The 24,564-nt window shown below is 44.4% G+C and overlaps 1 protein-coding gene across 8 annotated transcripts in view; it reads right to left on the bottom strand.

Moving 5' to 3' along the window:
• SIK3 (SIK family kinase 3) overlaps positions 1 to 24,564 on the bottom strand; it is a 250,149-nt gene that overhangs the window by 37,740 nt on the left and 187,845 nt on the right. For all 8 annotated transcript variants that reach the window (XM_086679042.1, XM_086679040.1, XM_086679041.1 and 5 more), the window contains exons 5-6: positions 16,354 to 16,478; positions 15,678 to 15,801 (exon numbers count right to left, since the gene is read on the bottom strand). In XM_086679042.1, coding sequence (XP_086535168.1) covers positions 15,678 to 15,801; positions 16,354 to 16,478 — 249 coding nt within the window. The remainder of the gene's footprint in view (positions 1 to 15,677; positions 15,802 to 16,353; positions 16,479 to 24,564) is intronic.

Here is a 24,564-nt window from a genome sequence, read left to right as displayed (position 1 = left end):
ATGTTAGTGACACTTCAATTACAAAAAAGATACTTAAAAAAAAAAAAAACCTGTGAAATTCCCTGTAAGATATAGGTCTCAAAACTGTCTGTTTCCATTTCATTACAGCGGTCCCGAAGATAAAACTGGCCTGTGGTAAGAGCAAGGACAAATCGGTGCTGATTTTAAAAGACTTTCTTTTAAAAGATATCACTTTTTAAAAGTGATACAAGTCACTGTGCTTACCAACTTTATTTCATTGAATCTTCACAACAGCCCTAAATTAGCTTCTATTATTAGCCCCCTTTATAAAAGAGGAAACACGGGAACGTGCTCAACACTGCAGAGTAACGGCGGGGCTGGGACTAAACAGATATGCTCTCGACCACCCTTCGTGTGGATATTAATTCTGTTTGATCTATTTTTCCGGAGTGAATTCAACTCTGCAGCCCCACAGTTTCTGCACCATTTGGCAAACACTGTTCTAAATCTTAAAAGGAATAGAGAATAATTAAGACAATTTATTCCATTTTAAATTTACTCTAACTTTGAAAGAAAATACAAAAAGGAAAGTCCCTATATCAAAATGATTTTAGAGCAGGCACCAACTTGTTCTTGCCTTATAATTAAAAATATAGTCAAATGCAGCGTAGACCCTAAAACCTGTAGGTTTAGGAAAGAACCTAGGAAATAGAGTACACGCCATCCACATCACACTTGTATTAAAATTACGTTTCCAGGGGAGCCAGGCTATACCCCACAAGTGCAGCAATGGTACAGATTATAAATATCTTTGACACACACCTTTATGATCTGCTACCACCTGGGAGGGAAAACAAGTTCTTAATTTAAAAAGTTACTACAAGTAAAGACCCCCAGGTAGTGGGGAGGCCTGTGCCGGATTCGAAAGCGGTGAAGTTATGGTTAGGGCCTCTAGATGGCACTCTTCCGTCTTCTTTCAGTTTCCACACAGTGTGTGGTGCATGAAAGGTGAGTCCTCTACCAGATGACCGAGTCAGAAAGACGTTCAGTTACAGGCTTGCTTTAAGACAGGATTTCCAAGGTAGTTTCCTTAAAAACAAAAGAAATCAACACCAATATAATCAGCCTTGCTTTGAAGATGTAGCTAGCTCAATTCGGGATCCTGAAACCTGTATTCAGCCATCCTTCATCACTATTTGATTTCAGATGCCTTGGAAATTCCCCGGAAAAATGCAAACAAGAATTTATACACACACAAAAATTGCACGTAATTTCGATCTGTTCAAGGAGCCCCCAAATCATACCACGGGTTTCTCTGACGTCTACGGGTCCCAGGTTAAGGCTTCTTGGTGACAGTGAAAATACCTAAGAGACCAGAGTTTTTATCACGTGTGCCCTCCAGAATATCCAGCGTGCAAAGGAACAGAAATCTCACTTTCCATGTGTTGCACAGATGGTAAAACATGACAAAATGCAGAAAGCCAGATATTATCATCAACTCCTACTTCCTACACAGCTCGTGAAATTCAATTCAAGCTAGATTTGAACAGACCATTCTACAGAAAATATGGACAGAGGGTGAAGACAAAGGCAATCAATGCCCCAAACCTACTTCCACAATAAACCACGGGACAGTCGATTCAAATGAGTGGAAAGAAGACAGGGCCTCAGATCAAAGGGCACACACGTCAACTTTTCCAGCTGCCAAAGTGCTCTAGTTTAATGTCAAAAACGGCCCCATCCCTGGATCCCTCCCTTGGACAGGCAAGGAGACCGAAGCGCTTCTTAGTGTTGGTGTGCGCCAGCCCAGTGAGGGGTCCCTGCAGCCGCCGCCTCAATCTGCCCCAAGCACGATTCCGACCCCGACACCGACAGTGTGAATGGCCACGGGCCCTGAAACTCGATCTGCCCACAGAATGCTAACAGGGATGCTCCGCTCAGGCCCTACCCTGCGGCGCTGACGGGTGTTTGGATGACTCTCTGGAGAGAGAGCTGCTGGATGGGCTGGGTCCTCAAATGGGAATTAGTGGAGACTGCCAGCGCAATTCCATCTGAGAGGACCGGGTCTCAAACACCTTCCTTCTTTTTGAAACTTGATAATAAACAGTTTTCTCTAAGGGGTGGAAAGTATTTGGCCTGGGGTGTGGAGGGGTGGGGGTGCTAAAGTAAAGGATGGGGAAGGGGAATTAAAAACCAAGGTCAAATTCACCAAAGAGAGTTAAAGGAAGTTTCGAGGCCAGGAGAAGAAATGAAAACTCAATTTCTGGACTCAAAGTCTGAGAACATGGCCCCTGAAGACAGGTGAAAGGCTACGGGGTTGATCTACCCTGGAGAAGAGAAGGTGTATGTGCAGCAGCCAGGGGTGTACAGGGTGTCCTTCAAGTATGGGAAGGGCTTTTATAAAGAAAACAAAGTGGATTGATACCATGCTGCTCCAGGGGCCTGGATCGAGATAATCAGGAAGTAGCAAGTTCACTTTGGGACACATCTTTCTAATTGTGAGACTTGATCCAAACTCCTGGGCCAGGGTCTTAGGGATCTGAGGAGGGGGCCTCTCAGGGGAGCGAGAAGGGCCGTCAGGTGAGCAGGGCCACACGTGCAGTACGGCTGATGTTATATCCGCCGGTCAGGTTAGTGTTCTGAGTAGGAGTTCGCTTGCAAAGTTAAGTCCAGAAGCAACCAGGTAGGATGAACTCCTCAGTCCCCCTCCAGGCCCGAAAACCATGTAACTGTGAAAAGGGAATGATCCGCGTCCTGTGAAATAGCATCATTATCACCAGACATGTTTAATCAGAGGCCGGTACCTGAGATGTCATCAGAAGGGCTCCCAGCATTATGCGAGGACAGAGCCAGGGTCTGCCTGAGCTGTGCGGCCACAGCGCCTACCACACCCGACACGGAACACGCCCCCCAGAATGCCGACACGATCGATACTGGACTACGAGATGCTAGACGAGCCGGCCACCGCTCCTTCAAACAACCTTCCTCATCGGATTCTGAGAAACCGCAACAGAACGGGCCTTCTCCACGCTTCACACCACAAAGAGCAGACAACTGTCATTTTGTAGCAGACTGAGATGTGGCAGTGTTTGGGGGCAAAAGCCTAGGTCAGACGGTTTCCAAGGCTTTCCCCTGCAGCTTTAGGGTCCTTTGTCTCACACAAAGTTGAGTTACAGGGTCCCTAACTCACTGATGTTCTCTGAGAATATAACCTGTGAATCAGACGGGCGCTCGAGTAGACATCTGTGTGCAGGTGGGGCCTCAGCATCCAGGTTCTGTTGCAATGAAATAAAACAACACCTAGCAGCTAAGTCTTTTCCATAAACCCCGTGGATGTGCCTGCAAGAATTAACACTGTATCTTTTGCACGTTAACAGGGTGAGGGTGAGAGAAAAGAGTCAAAACCACCATAGGGAGAGAGAGAATGCAAGATTAATAGACCAATTCCTTCAAAAATACTATTTAATAATAATTACTAACATTTACTGAGCACTTAGAGGCTAGGCAGAGTAAGAAACACTTGAAGTTAATTAAGCATTTAATTCACAAACGCCTATTACCATCATACCCATTTACAGATAAAGAAATTAAAAATCACAGAAGTTAAGAAACTTGACCTGAATATAACAGGCAAAGCCAGGATACAAATTCTGGTCAGTCTTACTCCAAGGCCAGAGTTTGTAACCCATATAGCACCTAAAATAAATTGATGCTTGATGTTCTACTTAGTAGCTAGCATATCCTTAAAAAAAGCAAAGCAAATCAATTTTCCTTTTCTGATCATCAAATGCCATGTAATCACCACGGGTTCCATCATGATAGAGCCACCTACAAGCCAAGTTCATAAAACATTCATGGTCAGGAGGCTACAAACTAACTGGCAAACAACATCGAGGGAGAATGGCGAGTTGGATGGTGACGATTTCACTGCTCCAGCCAAGAGCGAACTCCGTGCACACACTCTTGCTGGTGCTGATGGAGCCTGCTGGAAAGCCAGAAACAATAGGGTTCCTCAACCCAGGCGCCACAGACAAGGAGAAGGGGTGGGCAGGGATCTGCGGAACTGAATCATCAGAATCTTCAGGCCGATCCTACAGATGGAGGGAATGCCGACCATCGCCAAAGCCCTTCATGTGATGCCAAAGTATGGGACAGGGCAAGGCAATCACTTTCAGCTCTGAGGGCAGAGGAGTGGTCTGAAAGAAATTGAGTCATAGATTCTTTCTGACCACATAAAAATGCTTTGAGCCGGGGGAACAGAAGACATCTGTGTGCCAGGAGGCATGGGAAGAATGCAAGGAAGAAGCAATTACTCAGGAAATTCCTGTTTCTTCCAGGTGTTTGGAAGAAGGGGACACGAGAAGGCATCTCACGTTGAGGACATTCTGGTCGAGACCAGGTGTGTTCAAAGGTAATTCCAAAGCACTCAGCCCGAGAGTTCTTTATCTTCAATAATTGTAACAAAGTTCTTAATAAAATGTTTAATTCCCCAGCACAATTCCAATTGCAAAGAGGGCTCTATTTTTCTCAAATCTCAAAATCCGGAATGGAAACACAAATAAATTGGCTACTAAAATCTCTAAGACGTCTGCTGCCTGGAAAATGAATAACCTTGTACTTTTTTTTTTTTAATTAAATGGCACTAAAGTCTTAACGCTTTTCGGAAGAAGGACACTATGTCATATACTGTCAGATTCTGTTAGCCATTTGCCTTGCCTAGCTTGGGTACCAGTCTGGGGGAGAAAAGATACTATGATAGCAGACAAATTGGACAAGACAGATGAATGGTCCACAAGGACAGTCTCTGGATGGAGCCATATGGCTTTGACCAGAGCCCTTACTGTACATATTCTGGACTGACACATGTTTGCGCCTCACAAGCTCCTCTTTAATGCTATCTGCCTTTCCCCAAAAGGAAAACCATGCACAAAACATACTGTTCTTCATAATGAAAAGAAAATAGAGTCTGTCATCATGTCCTAGTCCTGTCTCTTAATCACAGCTAAAATAGTGTGTCTGTCTTATAACACTATGAGCCTATAGAAATAATTAAAAAGTAAATCAAAAAGAAATCAGAGGTGTTTTTGCCAAGACATCTTCTTTTGGTTAAGAAGCTGGCCTGAGTTAGGGACCCTCGCTCTGCCCAAAGACAAAGACCTAGAAGTGACATTTTTTAAATACACCCAAGGAAACCCTGTCATTGTCAGCTGTCAGCTAAGGTCAAACCTGCTTTATATGGTGACTATTTTAAAATCTAAACACAGTAGACAAGTGGTCTTGAAATAAGACATTTATTTCTATGTGTAAATACACTGAATATGCTACCCCATAGATGCATTGAGAGACTGCATAAATGTTAAACACAATCATACAAAACACATGTTTTTGGTGTTGTTGCCGTGAAATTTTGTTATACTGCCTATTGCTGGAACAATGGTGCTGTAGGGATCGGAAGGCTTTTTATTCCACAAATTCAACTGTGAAACATTACCGTCACAACAGAAAGATATAAACATCCCCAACCTGCAAATTAGTTAAGGGGGCTTATTTAAAGAAATAGGCAATACCACAGTTTTACATAACCAAAGAAAATACATGTTCTTGAAATTAACTGTAATGGAACCCAATCTACAACAGTGTTGGCTGTAATTAGATGACTCATAAAAAACAAGCATTGAGATCAGCTCCTCTTGTGTTAGAATGGCATTGAGGGAAAAAAAAAATGTCTTGTTTTGAAATCATTTGCTTTCCATTCTTTTGGGGAAAGAAAACTGGGAGTCCCAGGACTGAAGTATTCAGTAAAATTCCTCGGAGAACAGTCCAACAGTACGAGATCAGACAAGAAAATGGAGAGTGCTGGATCTGAATACAGATCCCAGCACCACCAGTTTCTGCAAATTGTTATCAGAATGTCCTGGAATAAATGCTAAGTTCCTTATAACTAAACCCTGTGAGACACTTTCTGTGGCTGAACACAGAGGCCCAAGGAGGGTAGCCTGGCACAAGTGAGCAAATAGAGATGGGGCTGGTCAGAAAATCTTCTTGTAGGGAATGAACAAGCTTAGGAGGAGAAACTTTTCTCTTTGGTTTCAGCAGTGTTTCCAGACTGATGGGAAAACAAGTGGGTGGCCCATATATCTCCATTCATTAGAAAACCACCATCTCTTTCTTGAACTTTCCCTGGGTGCTAGTTTTCCTAGGTGGCTGGGATGCTGCAGAATGAAGCTTCAGAGATCAGGGGGTTTTGGCTTACAGGCTGGAGAGGCCGACAATCATCTCCAGCCCCGACCTGGGAGACACCCCGCTGGCTAGAGGGTCTCACTAGAGGCTGTCCTGTTTGAGGTTCACAGTAAAACAAGTTTTTGTTGCTTGTACTGTCATATCATTATTCAAATAGGTTTTTGAGTACTAATGTCAATCCTTAGAGTAGAGCAAAATTCTGCCTTAGTTTTACTCCAGAGTTCAATGTAGAGTACATGATACTAACTCTTTTTTCAATACATAATCCAGATGTAGATGGACAAAGGTATCCACCCCAGGACTCTCTTGATACCTGGAATAACTCGGCAGATGCGTATTTCTTGAGAATTCAAATACCATCAAAGACAGTCAGGCGGTTTCCGAAGCCAGACTGCGAGTGTTCAAATCTCGGCTCTGCCGCTTACCAGCTGTGTGATTGGGGGTATGTTACTCAACCTTACCATGCTTCAATTTTCCTGCTTATCAAATGACAGTAGTCAGCCTACTTCACGGGGGTAGTTCTGAATATAAAACGAGTTAATGCAACAGCACCTGGTCCAAAGAAAGCGTTCAATGAATGTTAGGTATTACCTAAACCTCTGGAGTCCTTCCACTTAGAACTTCCTCCCTTTCTCTATTTTCCTCCAAGGGGTTGACATAAGCTCAGAGACGGTTTGCCTGAAAGTGATAATGATAAATAAGGCAGCACCTCTATGTACCCATGGTTTCCCATTATGATAGGTAAAATTAGGGGACGCCTGCTTAACTCTGGAGTAGATCCAGCCTCCTCCCTGACACCATTTGTGATTTCTGCTTTCACGAACACGAAAGCGCTACACGGATTTTCTCACTGGCAGTGGAATATACCCCAAAATGTATGAGAGCCGCCTTGAGGATGCTGAGCCCCTTCGGATATGGAGACTGGCGGGTGAGCGACTTTAATCTCCTGGCCCGGTCCCTCTAAGCAAAGTGCTTTTAGCCAAGCACGATGCTGTGCGGATGTTGATGAGGGAGCCAATCAGGGCAGAGCTGCTGCGTTGAAGTGCAAGCTTTTTGGCAGGGGCTGTACAAAACAGTCTCCATCAGAAGCATTATGTAAGCCTGGGTCTTGTGTTCCCAGTGATAAAATGCTTATGCAGTATTACAATTAATTACGGCACAATGAAGTCTAATCAATAAGGACTCAAAAATATTGTCCACAAGAGATCTCTCTCTGCGCTTGCTGTCGCGGCAGGTTTTCCACTGCAAAGTAATTTTCCTTCAGTTAAATAAATGACTGATCTTACAATATGTGCTAGCAGGTAGCATGACTGGTGAATAAGACAAACTAGGCTTGAGGAAGTAGGCCTCTGATGGTTTAAAAAAATACACTGGCACTTAATGAGTTTGGTGCTCGAAATATTTAAGTTGCTGGCTTTCCCTCAGTTGGGAGGGAGTGTCAGAGAAGCTGCCAACACATGTGGCCAGGCAACGGCTCATCTTCTGCGACAGCTCGAGAAGCAGCAAGTTTCAACTTTTAATCCTTCCATAATTTCGGCTCAAGGTTTTTCCCTGACCACTCTCCAGGAAGCTCTGAAAACTTTAATCCAGAAACACTGGTCTAGACTAAACTTATTTCACTTGAGACCTAGGAAGCCAACCCTGTAATAGATCAAAACATTTTTAAAAGTAGAAGTCGCTTGCCTTGGTCATTCATGTAATAACCTATATAACAAAAGCACGTAAGACCAGTGAATGATTTGGGTCATCAGTGAATTACCTGTTTAATAATAAAACCCAAGAGTCTGGTGTAAGATTCTACTGGTAAGTGGTGATCATTCGGTTTTTCACTAAGAAATATTTACTAAATGTTTATACACTACAAGGTGCTGACAGGTTTTATGGGAGATGATGACGCGTGGAACACCGTTCTGATATAAAGAAGCTTATATTCTAGGGGAGAGGGGAAAAGGACATACATATAATTGTAAAACGAGGTGGTACAAAATTGTTCAGCCTCAAATAAACCCTCTTTTAAATTTATACGGCTATGCTCCAACTTGGAAGCACGTCTTCAGTGGATCCTGGGATGACCATGGAAGGAAGCCTGTATCCAACATATAAGACCAGGCATAGAAATATCCACTAATTGTGAGGACACTTCATTCCACACATTACTGACAATAAAGAGACGCTTAGAATTCCTGAACTTAACTGCGTCCATCTGTAGAGCATGGACACCACACAGCTGCAGATATTCTGGAATTCGACTTAGCTAGAAGAAGCTAGATGGTGCGGCCTTACCCACTTGGCCTCCCAAGTGCTAATTTAGAAACCAATCGCGGCTCTGCCGGAGCATCCAAATCCTTCAGGCAGAAAAGTGGATCAACTCAGCTCAAGCCTATGACAACAGCCTGAGAAAAGAAAGGATCTGGCTCTTTAGGACTTTCCTCGACCACGGTATCTTCTGTGGCACGGTAAGAGCCGAGCTGACAGGCTGGAAAGTAGCTGGCTCCAGCCTTAGACAAAAAGTTAGCTCCGGCTCTGTGGTGACGTGTCCCTGCACCCAGAACCTAGGGGTGTAAGCAGAAACGGGGCTCGGGAACAGACGCTGAGCTTCCTTCAGGTGATCTTGGAATTTTACGGCACCAGCGTGTCTGAGCTACGAAAAGACTAAACGGCCTATGAGTTCATTTTCTCCTATGCCTTGTCCTTTTGACAGCGTTGTCTGCTGGGCCGTGGGATTCCGGCCCATGCTATTAGGCAAGGCCAAGCACATGTACGTCCCTGAGGGCAGGAGAGCTCATCCTGGTAACACAGCAATTGTCTCCTCATTTCCTAGGCTGGGTTGTTTTTCATTTTCTGTTTTTAATTGTATGAAAATGTTTACTCCTACTTAGGGAATTACTTGTTCAGAATTAAAAAGCGGCCACCTTTAGGATAATAATATTGACATCCTCTGAGCCTTTACACTTTCATGTTAACCTATATTACAAATATTAGTTCTTTCTAAGTCGTTAAAATACTCTACAGTTTATTTCTAAGCACTAATAGACAATGTGGTTGACAGCATGGTCAGTTTTACCAGCTCCACTATCCGAAGCCAGCTCCGGTGAGGCTGGAGTAAAAATCTTCTGCTCTGACGCAAGGGGGTGGGGGTGGAGGGCAGAGAGAATCCAAGTTGCTCGCAGGAAATACCGGGGACATTGGAAGAGCAGAGGAAGCGGTTTGTTTACCTTGCCCTTTCTTTGCAACAGTGTGGCGCGGTCAAACAAATACTGAATACAGGACCAAGTTAGTCATTTACTACCTGTGTGACTCCAGGCAAGTCAAGCCCTGCCTTCAAACTTCACTGGCAAAATGCTAAAAGAGTATGTATCAATACCAATTCCAGAGCAAAGTTATATAGCCCAAATCAGATCAAGTATAAGAAGTATTTTGTAAACTCAAAAGCCCTAAAGAAATGTAAATCACTATTACTGCTATTATTATTATTTGAATTCAAGTGTACATGCTGGAGGAGTTGTGATAGTTAGCATTTTAACGAACCTAGGTAGGTATCCATTCATTTAACAAATATCTACTGAGTGCCTACTAGGACCCAGGCATTGTCCTAAGCCCTAGGAATACAGCAGTAAATAAAATTTTATTGCAGTCAAGAGGCAGTGGGGATAGGGACACAACGAACAAGTGAGGTCAGGCAGTGGTCCTTGCCGTGTAAAAAAAAAATGAAGCAGAGGGGCGCCTGGGTGGCTCAGTCGGTTGGGCGTCCGACTTCGGCTCAGGTCATGAACTCATGGTCCGTGCGTTCGAGCCCCGTGTTGGGCTCTGTGCTGACAGCACGGAGCCTGGAGCCTGCCTGCTTTGGATTCTGTGTCTCCCTCTCTCTCTGCCCTTCCCCCACGCATGCTCTGTCTCTATCAAAAAATGAATTTAAAAAAAAAATGAAGAAGAGTTCTGGAAAGAGAATGATGAGGGGTAGTCAAAAAGCACCTCTCAGAAGGGACTTTTAAGCAGAACCCTCACGTGAAATGAGGAAGCAAGCCTGCGTGAATATTTGAAGGAACTGGGATGTTCGTGCTTGGCGAGTGTGACAAACAGCAAGGATGCCTCAGTGACTGGCGCTCAGAACCCATGGTGACCAGTAGCAGGAAATAAGATTAAAGAGGAGGGCCAATCACGGCTGTACCTTGTTGGCCATCATGATAATGGTTTTTTGAACTTTATTCTAAGTGCAAATGCAGGCCAGGGGAGGATTTTAAACAGGACTCCATTTACTAACTACTTCCTATTTACTAAGTCCTGTTACATGCCAGGTACTATGGGAGGATGTAGACAACTGTGAAAAGAAGACACTTCATCTTTATTTTCTCTAAGCTTGGTCTGGTGTGGAAGATGTACAATGAAAGAAGTAATTACAATAAAGTTTAGTAAGTCCCATGATAAAAGAAAAAAACAAAAAAAACAAAAACCCAGATCCCGAAGACTGGTAGAAATTACCTCATTTCTTTTTCTAGCACATCTAATTTCTTATTCTAGAACAGAGGAGTGGGTGGAGTCGGGCTAGGGCAGGAGGAAGCATTCTGGGCAGAGGGAACTGTTCTAAAGCACATCATTTGTCCTGGGAACTAGAAGGAAGTCAGGCTGATTAGGTATAGAAAGGAAGTTGGGATCGAAAAGACAGGCAGGCACTGGGTCATAAGGTATTTCTAGGCCGCTGTTTTTCAAACAGCAGTCACGAGATCAATCTAGGAAGTTATAATCGGCATTTTTTAATGTAAAATATACTGGGGTGTACTGCACATCATAGTAAGGGCATGTGTTGTTGTTTTTTTTTTTTTAAAAAAAAAAAACAACCTCTGTTCAGTAGTATGGATATCTGTGTGTTCCAGGTCACAGTATAACACATTATTTACTATGGTCATGGTCAAAGTGTTTGAAAGTCAATGCTCGTGCCACGTTAACCAGTGAACTTTAGCCTAGAGGCAAGCCACTGGAAAGTTTAAGCTGGAAAATGGATTGATCAGACTTGTGTACGTGTATGTGTTCACTGCTTGTTTCTATACATGTGCTCCTGTAGCAGTGTGGAGAATGGATTAGGGAGGGGCGAGACTGGAGCCAGCAATCCATTTAGTTGGCTATTTTTTTTTATTTTTTTTTAATGTTTATTTATTTTTGAGACAGAGAGAGACAGAGCATGAACAGGGGAGGGTCAGAGAGAGAGGGAGACACAGAATCTGAAACAGGCTCTGGGCTCCAAGCTGTCAGCACAGAGCCCGACGCGGGGCTCGAACTCACGGACTGCGAGATCATGACCTGGGCTGAAGTCGGACGCTCAACCGACTGAGCCACCCAGGCGCCCCTAGTTGGCTATTTTTTAATCCAGGCAAGAGCCACTGCAGAAGATAGGTATGGAGGGTTGAATGGACAGGATCTGGTAACTGATCAGCTGTGGCAATGGTGAGAGAGGAGGGGGAATGAGGCTGGTTCCTGCCTTCTTCAGAAGGTGATGCCATTCACTGAGATAGGGAACGAAGGATAGGGAGGGGGAGACTTAAGGTCGGTTTTGAAAATGTTTCTATTGATGTGAATTCAAGACATAAAAGTGAAGTTGATCAGTGGCTACAGGCTGGTTAGGTCACCCTTCGTCCCAGAGGAGAGGTCTGGGCCAGAGGGTTCATGGAGCATTAACTGGGGACTGAGAGTCACGGTCATCACCGAAGCCATGGCGGTAAATAAGATGGCTCAGAATGATGGTGGAAAAGAAGAAAGCCTGAAAGGATGAACAGAGAAAGAGAAAACTGGGGGAGATGACAAAGAAGGTGCATCCAGAGAGACAGGAGGAACACTGGAGGGCATGGCATCCGAGAAGCAGGGAGAAAAAAGTATTTGACAAAGTAAGGAGTGACTCACCTATAAGAAAATACACAACCTGATTTAAAAATGGGCAAAACACTTGGACAGACAAGTCACCAAAGAAGACAGACTGATGGCAGACACCCATATGAAAAGGTGCTCCTCGTCATACATCATGAGGGAATTGCAAATTAAAGTAACGAGAAACCACCACTCATCTATCTATGAGCCTGTCAAAACCTCAAGCCCTGACAACACAAACTGCTGGGGAGGATGTACAGCAACAGGAACTCTCGCTCATTGCTGGGAGGAAGGCAGAAGGGCGCAGCCGCCTTAACAGACAGTTTGGCGGTTTCTTACAAAACCAAACATATTCTTCCATTTTGTCCAGCAATCACACTTCCTCGTATTTGCCCAAAGGGTTGAAAACTTGTGTCCACACCAAAACCTGCCCAAGATGTTTAGAGCAGCTTTATTCACAACTGCCCAAACTTGGAAGCAACCAAGTCGTCCACTGGGTAAACAGATAAACTGGGGTATAGCCACACGATGGAATGTTATTCGGCATTAAAAAGAAATGAGCGATCGGGCCATGAAAAGACAGAGAGGAACCTTACATACATAGTACTGGGGGTTCCAACTACTATGTGTGACATTCTAGAAAAGGCTCAAGTTAACGATGGAGACAGTAAAATGATCAGTGGCTACCAGAGGTTGGGGGGAGGGGTAAACAGGCACCGAGGAGCTTTAGGGCAGTGGAACTGCTCTGTATGACAGCACAACGGTAGATACACGTCACCACGTATTTGTCCCAATTTACAGGACGCAAACCAAGGGTGAGCCCTGATGTAAACTATGGATTTGGGAGGATCATCTGGTGTCGTGTCAATGCAGGCTGATGGACTGTAACAGATACTCTTCCCCGGTGTAGACGCTGAAGGTGGGGAAGGCCGTGAGTGTGAGGGGACGAGGGTGGATGGCAACTGGCCACGCTTTGTGTTCACTTCTGCTGTGAACCTAATACTATGTGAACATAATACAGTTTATGTGTAAAAAAGAAAGAAAGTGAGGAAGGGTTAAGTGCTAACTACTGCTGGCCAGTCATTAAGATAAAGACGGAGGACATCCAGTGGATGACGGCATGATCACTGGTGGCCGGCCAGAGCCGTCTACTGGACCTCATCCCTGCTTCCTTTTATAGTAAAATTGGGAATAGCTGTGTCCATTTCTTCTTGCTATTTCCCTCCCACTCCTTTTCTGTTGTAGCCACACGAATTCAGTTCTTGCTCCTGTCCCTCCGCCAACACTGTATGTCAACGTCATCGATTAAGCTCCACGTTCCTAAATCCAATGAGCTCTCACTCATCTGTTCTGACCTGTCAGCAGCACCCCACACAATTCTTCACTCTGTCCTCCCTGAAACATTTTCTTACTTCTTTTCCAGGACCGCGGACCCTCTGGCTTGCCTCCGCTAGCGATCCCCGTGCCAATCCTTCATCTTCCTGATCTCTGTTAGTGCGTTCCAGAGATCAATCCCTGGGCCTCTTCTCTACATCACTGCCTATAAAGCGATCTCATCTCTAGCTCTGAATGTTATCTCTACACTGATGGTTCCCAAACGGACATCCCTAGCCCGTGCCTCTCAACCAACCTGCAGCCTTATACCCCAACAGCTTACACAGTATCTGAGCCGAGGTGGGTAACAGGCATTTCAAAAGAACTCATCTAAAACATTTCTCCAAACAGTAAGTATTCTTCCCTAGCCATCCTCACCTCTGTTGGCAGTAAATCCAACCTTGGCAGCTGCTCAAGCCGAAACCCCTGGAGTTACCTTTAATTATTCTTTCCCTCACGTCAAATCCGACACAAGTGTTGTTGGAACTGGACTTGCCTAGGTTCAAATTCTAGTCCAACCGCTTCGCAGCTGGGTTATCTTTGCAAAACTGCTAAACGTGTCCTGGCTTCCGTTTTATCACTTGTAAAATGGAGGTGATGGTCTTACGTATCTCGTTGGTATAATAATGAAATGAGTCAGTGTTTGTAAAATGCTCTGGCTGGTGCCTGCCACAATATGTACTATCTCTTGAATCTGACCGCTTCTTACCATCTCCACCTCCACACCCTGTCTGGGAACTAGCCACCAGTGTCTCTCATTTGGATTATTGCAAAAGTCTCCCGCCTTCAGCCCCTAAGCCTTTTAACCAGGCAGAGCAGTCAAAGTGATTTTCTTAAAACAGTATCACACTCAAAAGCTTTTGACATTTTTTTGTCTTTGAAAATTTTGATAATCAAAGTTAGGAAAAACACAAGTCAGATCAGATCAGATCAGATCAGTCTGCTGTTAAAACGCTTTGATTCTCTGCATTTCACTCTAAGTAAAAACTCAGGTCTTTGCACTAAGTGACTGGGCCCTCAAAGTAAGCTCCCCTTGCCTCTCTGACCTCATCTCTCTCTTGTCCCTGTCACTCCTTCCAAGCACAGACCCCCCACCCCTCTCCGCTCCATAAACACCAGCATGCTCCCTCCGGGCGGCCTCTGCACCAGCGGCCTCCGGGCTGGCTCCCCCAGCTGGAAAGCTCAACTTCAGACTGCAGAGCTCACTCCCCCACCTTCTTTAAGTCTGTGCTGAAATGTCACTTTCTCAGTGACGGGGCCCCCTGGGTGTACCTTTTCAAATAACCTCCCCTCCCCACCAGCCCTGAGCCTTCTCTATTTTCCTTTTCTCACAGCACTTCTCATTATCAGACAGAATATTAGGCCATTAATTCTAAGGAGACTTAAAGTGAAATCTAGAAAAAGTTTCCTGTTTATTCAAAAATGCAATTCCCATGTGCTTCTACTGCGTCACCAACCACGGGCCACCCACTGTGTATGCTGTTGCTTACAGTGAAAACATGACGAAGTAAAACGAACTAGGTTGTTGACTGCACTGTTTCTAAACTGTTCTCATGTGCATATAAATGGTGATAAAACACTGCACATTCTGGGTGTGTGGTGTCTGTTTTCAAAGTGTTACATCTTTCCAAAAACTACTTACCCTACTGCCCACTCATTTAAAAAATACTTTTTTATTTGAGTCTGGTGGATAACTGTCACGCGAGTAGGAAATGCAGCAGCAGCAAGGCCGAAACGAAAAGCCTGCTCTATCCTTGTCCCTTACTGCCACATCTCTATGGGGCCCCAGGAAATGGAAATATCCTGAAAAAGGGTGGGAGAGGGGGAGAAAAGGACAGGGGTGAAACGGGAGTATTTACTGCCTCGCAACTATGTGATGGGCCCACTGACTCTTTCCATAAGTCACTTAACTTGGTCTTCGCAGTAACGCCCTCACGAACCTGCCAGCCACGTACAGATGAGGAAACCAAAACTCAGGCGGATTTAGCAATCGGCCACACAACACTGGCAGCTACATGCGGAGCCCGGAGCCAAACTCAGGCCAACTCGGGCAGGGCCCTCTGATGCCACAGTCTATACACTGTGTTGTTAGAGAACCTCGCTTCTGGAGACGCCAGTTCAGCCAACTGGAGCGAAGAAAGGTTGCCAGACGGGCCATGTGTAGTCTATCCCTCAATTCCTGCGTAACTCAGCACGTGTAACTTTCCGTGAACCCAGTCACTGCTGTGTGCCGCTCACTCCCTTACCTGTGGACATAAAAAATGGGATGCGGAACTTTCCACTCAACACCCGGGCCCGCAGATTCTGCAGTGTGCTCCCATCAAACGGCAGGGCACCGCACACAAGCACATACAGGACGACTCCAAGGCTCTGCATCCCAAACAGAGAGGACACACAGTTAATCGCATCAGAGGAGACAGAAGAGGCCATTACGGCCCGTGTGTGAGGATGACGGCGAGTCGTGCACAAGATGATGGAGCCACCTTTTCCCCCCCGTCTGTGTGAGAAATAATATGGGCATTGGCCAGGCCAATCACCTTCAGGATAGCTAATGCTCTTCCTCGCTTCCAGACATTAATTTGGGGTAACACAATGAGAATTTCTCTCGGTACTCAACCTCTGGGGAGAAGGCAAGTGGCACCAACAGAGCCTTGATCTCTTGTCTGTTACTAGCGAGGGCACCCATCCGAGCTTGCTCTTGGGCTTTTTTTTTTTGCAGATGCAAAAGGCAGAGCTTTTTTCTGTGGCTGGGTCCACCACACAAGAGCTGGAGGAAAGAGTCTGCACCAAGAACCGGGAATTCAAAGAATAGGGGTCAAGATCTCAATTCGCATGTGGCATTAGGGGTCACCCGGAGGGAAGACAGCTGTTAGCAAGCGAGGGTGAGGACCACCATGGGGTCTAAGAGAAGACAGTACATACCCAGATGTCCACTTTGGGCCCATCATATTCCTTTCCTTCAAAGAGCTCGGGCGCAGCATAGGGAGGGCTTCCACACCAGGTCTTCAGCAGCTGCCCAGGAGTGAACAGGTTACTGAAGCCGAAATCTACAAAGACAAATAGCTCATGTTATCTCAGCCCTGAACATACCAGCTTCTGGTCACTGAATAAAGGCTCTGGATCATGAAATTTGAGAATCAAATGTGAAAAGAGGATCCTGAGAGGGGCGCCTCGGTGGCTCAGTCTGTTAAGCGTCTGACTCCAGCTCAGGTCATGATCTCACGGCGCGTGGGTTCGAGCCCCACGTCGGGGTCTGTGCTGACATCTCGGAGCCCGGAGCCTGCTTGGGATTCTGTGTCTCCCTCTCTCTCTGCCCCTCCTCTGCTCATGCTCTCTCTCTCTCTCTTTCTCAAAATAAACACACATTAAATTTAAAAAAAAAATTTTTTTTTAAAGAAAAGAGGACTCTTAGAAATTACACAACCATGTGTTAACTAACTTGGATTTAAATTAAAAAATAATAAAATAAAAGAGAAATTATACAACCAGTCACTTGAACTTAACATGAATCACAGTGAAAGGGAGATACGGATGAGCTGGAATGCGAGAGATATCTGGCTAACTACAAGTAAACATGACGGGTTTATGTCAGCAAAACCAACACTGTTCCTTTCATAACCCATGCTGAGTGAAGCAAGCACACCTGTTGCTTTAAGAACAAAAACAACACTGGGTAGCGACTGGTGTTAAGACTGCATCAGAACCCGTAACTACATGTAAGCCCACTCACCTGGACCCAGAATCTTCATGTTATTTTTACTTCTTAGGACAAACACATTTATGACCACTAGAGACACATTGACTTGAAAACTTAGACAAAGTGACGTCATTATCGTTAAGGTGGCTTATTCAAAAGAAAGAGTAGGCAACTTATTTACAAACTGAAACAGGAATGCTTACAATTCAACTCCAAGCCCCTTTGTGCTTCAACTGCCCCCTGCTCTTCTTCCCGTCCCACTGTTTTAAGAGAGAGCAGATGAGAGAGATGGGGGGCGGAGGGGGACTGGAGAAAATGGGCAAGGATGGCAGGCCAAAGGATAGACAGCCGTTCAGTCCAGACACTTTCTCGTGTGCGCGTTTAGGAAGCAAGTTGTATGGAGCCAGCCGAGAACACTGCCCGCCCAGGGCCGGCCACACTCCCTACCGTCACGGCACCTGAAAATGCGGAGCACCCCCTGCTCCCCCCTCCGTGGTTTTACTTCCCTTGACAACTCTGTCTCCATTTGCTATCTGCTTTGCTCCTTTCTTCCTCCCACCTGGGCAGGTGTTTTCTTACAAGGCATGCACTGATTTTTGTCTCTTATTCCTTGCTGTAAGGTTGACTCTCCTGGTCTCACAGCTTCTGTTATCATTTGTTTGGTAATAATACTCCACAAATTTACATCTCTGGTCCTGGTACCCACTCTCAAGGTCCTGACATGAGCTTCTAATACTTATCTGGGAAGAAACGGCTCAAACTGGCCATTTTCTGAAATCAAATCTGTTCTTCCAGTCATGTTCCCGTTAGTGTTTGTTAACAGCATTACCAGCCCAGCTACAAAGAGCACTGGAGCCCCCATTCTCCCTCTCGTTTCCCATTTCAAACTGGTAATAAAGCGTGGCCTGAATCCATTCTCTTGTATTTCCATTCCTGGCACCTTAGTTCATATCCCTATTCTCTCTGACCGAGACTCATGCACAGCTTACCACCTCTATTTCATTTCCCTCTAGGCCACCCATTCGTAGCACAGTGGTGGTCACCCAGATCACTCCTCACTCGAAAACACTGGTGGTTCCCATCCGCTCACAGAATAGTCTATCCCTCTTAGCACTGCCCCCGGCCCCACCCACCCTCCCAACTTCTCCCGGCCATTCTAGCGTTGCTAGACAACTCACATCCTGTGTCTACGTGCCTTCCTTTGGCTATTTCCTCTCTGTGCCATGACTTTTCCTTTCTTTTCCACATTCGAAATATCACTTATTTCCAAGGCCCAGACAAATATTACTTCCTGTATGAAGCCTTAACTGATTTCCTCCACAAAAGACAAGGTCAATGGCTTCCTCCTCTGTGCTTCCATAGCCCTTGAGTTGTGCCTCTACATCCCAATTACTCTGCTTATATCATACTTAGTTGCATTATGTGTTTACGCCCTCTGCCAGTGAGTGGATGGGAGGGATACAGCTTTACTTAACCATTTCCACACGGTGCTTTCCTACATAGCAGGGACTCGAGAAAGGGTCACTGAATGAACTGGCAATAAAATCACTAGGCCAATCCTCCCGTCACTTTCTGGCTCCCGGAGCCTTCTCATCCTTACAATGGCAGCTGGCCAGCCACTAGAGCCTCTACCTCCTAGGCATCCTGTCTACAGTTCTAAAATTAACTTAATGATCACTAGGGGCTTCAGTAGAAACATTTACAACTTCTGGTATAAGAAATCCAATATTCTCACTCATCAATGGAAAATAAATGCCTCTACTGCCAAGCATTCCTGGATCTCCTATAAGAAATACCTTCTACCTTCTCTGTACTCCCCTATTACTTTCTATTTCTCCCTTATTTGGGTTATTGTCATATATATAGACCCTATTCTTCTAGCTCCTGAAAAACACCCTCTCTTTCTAGTTCCTTTCAAAAACTTATTCATCTCAGACTCTCTCAAATTACCTCATATAACAGTGTTTAAACACAATAGGTACTTAAGAAATGTTGACTATGAACGCAACTGCATTTAAAGCTCTACCAACTAAACTACAACTTCTGACACCCAATAAGTTTTAATTTACTCGTTAAAGCCTACATGTGCTAAACTCTATTAAGATTTTTTTTTTTTTTTTTTTTTTTGCAAGCATGAGGATACGTTGTTAAAAATCCTAACAAACGAGATTCAGCAAACAGGTGTCTTTGGGAATCATCTAGAAAAAGGACCCTCCATTGTTCTTGTTGTCAACTGGCTTCCATACACCTTCATCGGGTCCTTTTCCACGACCGGCCTTCCTCTGTACCATGTGGAAGAACGATGCAGATGGAGTCTGTAATAACCAGTGTGCTCTGATGTTGGTCTGACTGGTCAGCAAAGTCCAGAAGACAGAATCATGGAGTATTTTGTATTTTGAATGCAAAATGCAACACGCCAAGCAATTAATTAAAAGCAGTAGGTTTAAATTTTTCCTAAAAAGCAGCTCAAAACATAGGATGTTTCACATTTTGAACCATGAATGCTCTACCTAAAATTAATAACATTTTTACCGATTTACACTGCTGGGGAGGGGAAAGCACAGACTTCACGGCATGAGCTTGTTAATTCTATCAAACTGGAAATCTTTACAAAGGAAACACTCTCCAAGGGAACCATCTTCAACAGTGGCTTCAGCCAGGATTGCCAGGAGGCACTGACGGGAGAAGCGAGCACGCAAGAACCAGCGACCTGATCGGGGCCTGACAACCACGGGGATCCACACCTGGAGAAGCACCTGCTTCGATGGCATGTTACTACCAGATGGCTGGCTGTGACAACTGGACCCAATGACCGACAGCAAGACTTCAGTACGATGCAACAATGAACCCCCCATCTGCTTGCCCTCACCTCCTATTCCACACCAGGCAAAAATCCTCTCGTCCCGCAAACCTGTCAAGGGGTCTCCTGTAACCATTCCACGTACTGTTCCCACTCCTAACTGCACATTTAAGCAAAATCTACCTCTCCGTGCCTGCTGGGACACGTTCTTTCTTCCCACTAAAGCCAGAGTCCTCTAGTGAATGATCCCGAGGTATCCCAATTCATTCTTTAATGTACCGAACCTAACCGAGTGTGACCCACCCTCCCTCTTCAATACACACATGACTATAAATTCACAGCTTCGCTGAACGCACACCGCTGTCTGATCTTCCCCACAAGTACTTCACAGGCATCTTCAATACTGCTGTGCAGCTGGGAAGTTACAGTTCTGGCTAGTTCACTGTCCATTTCGGCTACAACAGATTTTCTGAAAATTTCAGTTGCTGATCTGGGAGAAGCCGCGAGGCATTAACATACTAAATCTGGAACTTACTGTGGAAGTTTAGTTCCTTCTAACCTATACTCCAGGGACTGATGAACGGGAAGGGAAAGAACCTCCTCCTTATTCTCTCAGCTGCTTACCTCTGGGGGCATTTTGCTACACACTTTAAGAAGACCGGAGGGGAAAAATAAAAGCAGTTAAAACTCAAACCAGTGTATTTCGGGTGCTGCTGGGGGTTTTGGTAAGTAACTCCCCGCTGCTGGGGTGTGCAGGCCGCATGGGGCAGGTGGGGACACACATGGCCTGTTTTCCACTCAGATTTTTGTTCCACAGCCTTACTGACATAAACGTCATATCCCATAAAATTTGCCCATTTAAAGTATACTGTTCAGTGGCTTTGAGTATATTCATGGAGTTGTAAAACCCCTACCTCAATTTTAGAACATCTGCACCATGCTAAAGAGAAACCCAATACCAGCAGCAGTCACTCCCCACTTCCCCCCAACTCTCCCATCAATGACCCCAACCCCAGGCCATCACTAACCAACTTTCTGTCTCTCTGAATTTGCCTATTCTGAACATTTCCAATAAAAGGAACCACACAATATACAGATTTCGTGTCTGGCTTCTTTTCGTTAGCATAATGTTTTCAAGGTTCCTCCATGTTGTAGCGTCTATCAATCAGTACTCTGGTCCTTTCTTTACCACTGAACAATATTCCATGATACGGTTACACCACATTTTATGTATCCACCCATCAGATGATGTACATTTAGGTTATTTCCACTTTTCAGTATTATGAATAATGCTGCTATGAGCCTTCTTGAACGTTTTTTGCGTATGTATGTTTTTGGGGCGCCCGGGTGGCTCATCGGTTAAGTGTCCGACTCTTGACTTCAGCTCAGGTCATGACCTCTGGATTCGTGAGATGGAGCCCTAAACTGGCTCTGTGCAGACAGCGTGGAGCCTGCTTGGGATTCTCTCTCTTGGGCCCCTCCCCTGCTCTCACTCTCTCCTTTTCAACATAAATAAAATAAACTTCATACATATAAAAGAAGAATGTATATTTTCATTTCTCTTGGGTATATATCTAGAAATAGAATCACTGGTATGGTTTTAAACTTTTGAGGAATTGACCAAACTTTTATCCAAAGTGGCTTCCACAATTCACATGTACAAGGGCTCCAGGTTCTCCATATCCTTGCCAATACTTATTACTGTCATTTTTTTTTTTTTTTTAATTACAGCCACTCTACTGCGGTATGTGGTATTCTCACGATGATTTTGGTTTGCATCTCCCTGATGGCTAATAATGTTGAACACTGTTTCACATGCTTTTGACCATCGGCATACCTTCTTTGGACAAATGTCCATCCAAGTCCTCTGCCCATTTTTAAATTGGGTTGTCTTTTTATTATTGAGTTGTAAGAGTTATTTATATTCTCTGGATGTTAAGTCCATTGATACGATTTGCAAGAATTTTCTCCCACTTTCTTGATGATGTCCTTTGATGCATACAAGTTTTTAATTTTGATGAAGTTCAATCTACTGAGATTTTCTAAGGTCACTTAAAGCTTTTGGTGTCATATCTAAGAAATCACTGCCTAACTCAAGGTCGCAAAGATTCATCGCTGTGTTTTCTTCTAGAAATAGTTATTTTTAGTAATGCAACAAGCAGCCATGAATCTACCACACAACTAAAAAAATTTTATCTTGATAATTACTTACATCCAATGACACGCACCACCCATTCCATCCCCTTGTCTTCTCCCAACCACTGATTTTCATCCTATCTGTACATCAGAATCACCAATGCACTTTTAGAAATGTAGAGTGATCCACAAACCTTACCTCAGCCCTACTCAATCTCCTGGAAATAATTTAGACATCTGAATGTAAGCAAAGGAACAAAACAAAATTCTTTCTGAAGGAGTTTGAGGACCACTCTTACTGGCAATGAGAAGTCACTGGAACTTTTAGAGCAGACAGGTGATGCAGTAAAATTAACCCAAAAGCAAGACTAGATTAGATGTGCGGTGAAGAGGAAGGCCTATGATGAAGTAGAAGTAATGGAAATGAGAAAGACAATTCAAAGACTACTTTGAGAAAAGACCGGACCGGACTTGAGGGCAGACTCTGGACAAACACATGTGACAAGAAGGAGGAGAAAGTAGAGAGTAGGACCACGCACATCTGGGTGGGTAAGACCTCATCAGTAGTGGTTGGTTTGGGAAGGAAAAAAAAAATTTTTTTTTGCTATGCCTGGAATTAAAGGAGGTGAGAAGAAATTCAAGTTGAGATGTTCTGAGGAACCGAGCCGTAGGATTGAATGAATAAGAATCTTTTGATAGAGTAAGTGAAGTAAAAGGGAAGGCTGGGAGTTAAGGCTTAGAACACACCCCTAAGTACTTCCTACACTATAGGTGCAGGAAGAGACAGAATGTCGCAAAAACCAGAAAAACATCATTACAAGGAAGCTGAGACAGGAGCAAAGCCTTTCAAAGAAGGAAAAGGGGGGCCTGCAGCAGTCATACAACATCATCCCGGTAGTCTGCAACCTGTGCCTGGGGGAAAAGTATGGGGACATAATTACTCTTGATCAGAAATGGGAGCAGTTCCCCTGGGGATTTCTATTTGTTAAGTTTGTCTTAATCAAATGCTAAGTCATAGAACTGGACTACGGACACAATGCAGATTCATTCTGAATCACCAGATGTTACACGGTGAACAAAATAAGGCATTTCTTACCAAGTTTGATCACAACCAATAAATAATCGCTCTGAACTACTAGGAAATTCACTCAGGGTACTTGGAAATGAGCCACCCGGCCACGCAGCTGGGCGGTGCGAACCCTGGAGGGAGCCGGGCGCCTGGGGAGACCTAGAACCAGACCGGCCCGGTCTCTGTCACAGCGGCACCCTTCCCATCCCTGCAGCACTCTCAATTACACAGAATAAAGTCAGGAGACATTCTGTAAAGGACACTCCGTCAAGTGCTGTGTGATATACTACCATGTATCCATTACCTCATTAAGATGAGCGTAAGTTTTGTTTTATGTCTGGGAAAGCGAGGTTTGTTAAGCAACATGCCCACATTTAAAGTTCAAAAAAAAAAAAAAAATTCCTAAGAACAAGGCGGAGCCAACAATGCCAGTCTACACGCCCTTAAAGGCCATACCCCCACTGCATTTTCATCATTTTATGTATGTTTATGTTGAGGTAAATGTACATCCCATAACTATTCCAAATTCCTTATTTATTATATTCTGTTTTGCATGTTATTCTTGACTATCAACCCTTTGCTCTGTGTATGTAATTCCCAAAGTCACCTAGTGGCTTGAGGCATACAAACTGCATGTTTCATTAAGAACAGTGCATTGAGGGGAGCCTGGGTGGTTCAGTCAGTTGAGGGACTTCGGCTCAGGTCATGGTTCCATGGTTGGTGGGTTCGAGCCCTGCATGGGGCTGTGCTGAACGCTTGCTCAGAGCCTGGAGCCTGCTTCAGATTCTGTGCCTCCTTCTCTCTCTGCCCCTCCTCCACTCATGCTCTGTCTCACTCCGTCTCTCAAAAATAAATAAATGTAAAAAAAAAAAAAAATTAAAAACAGTACATTGAAAAGAATGGTAGGCACTATATACCATTGAGATATAGGTTGAATTTTCTTTTTTTTTTTAAGTTTATTTATTTATTTTAAGAGAGCGAAAGAGAGTGCATGAGAGAGAATCCCAAGCAGGCTCTGCCCTGTGAGAGCAGAGCCCGATGCGGGGCTATAAACCGTGAGATCATGATCTGAGCTGAAATCAAGAGTTGGATGCTTAACCAACTGAGCCACCCCGGCGCCCTGAGACTGAATTTTTCAATAAATGGCATAAGAACAACTGATTTTCCATATGTAAAAAAAAAAAAAAAAAAAAAAAATTAAATAGGACACCTTCCTCACACTATATCCTTAAATCACTTCCCGGTGGATCACAGACTCAATGCAAAAGGTAAAACTACAAGATTTTTACGAAATAATAAAAGTGAAGATCTTTAAAGCTTCGAGGGATGGAAAGATTTCTTAAACAAGAAACAAAAAGCACTAATCACAAAGGAAAAAATGGCAAATTTGGTTACATTAAAATTACACTAAAATGTCAACTCACTGAAAGA

Source organism: Puma concolor, chromosome D1 (assembly GCF_028749965.1).
Source record: "Puma concolor isolate L17-30 chromosome D1, mPumCon1.1.hap2, whole genome shotgun sequence".
In the NCBI taxonomy this organism is placed as follows: Eukaryota; Metazoa; Chordata; class Mammalia; order Carnivora; family Felidae; genus Puma; species Puma concolor.
The sequence above is the reverse complement of the archived record's forward strand: the minus strand, read 5'-3'. Positions and strand labels throughout refer to the sequence as shown.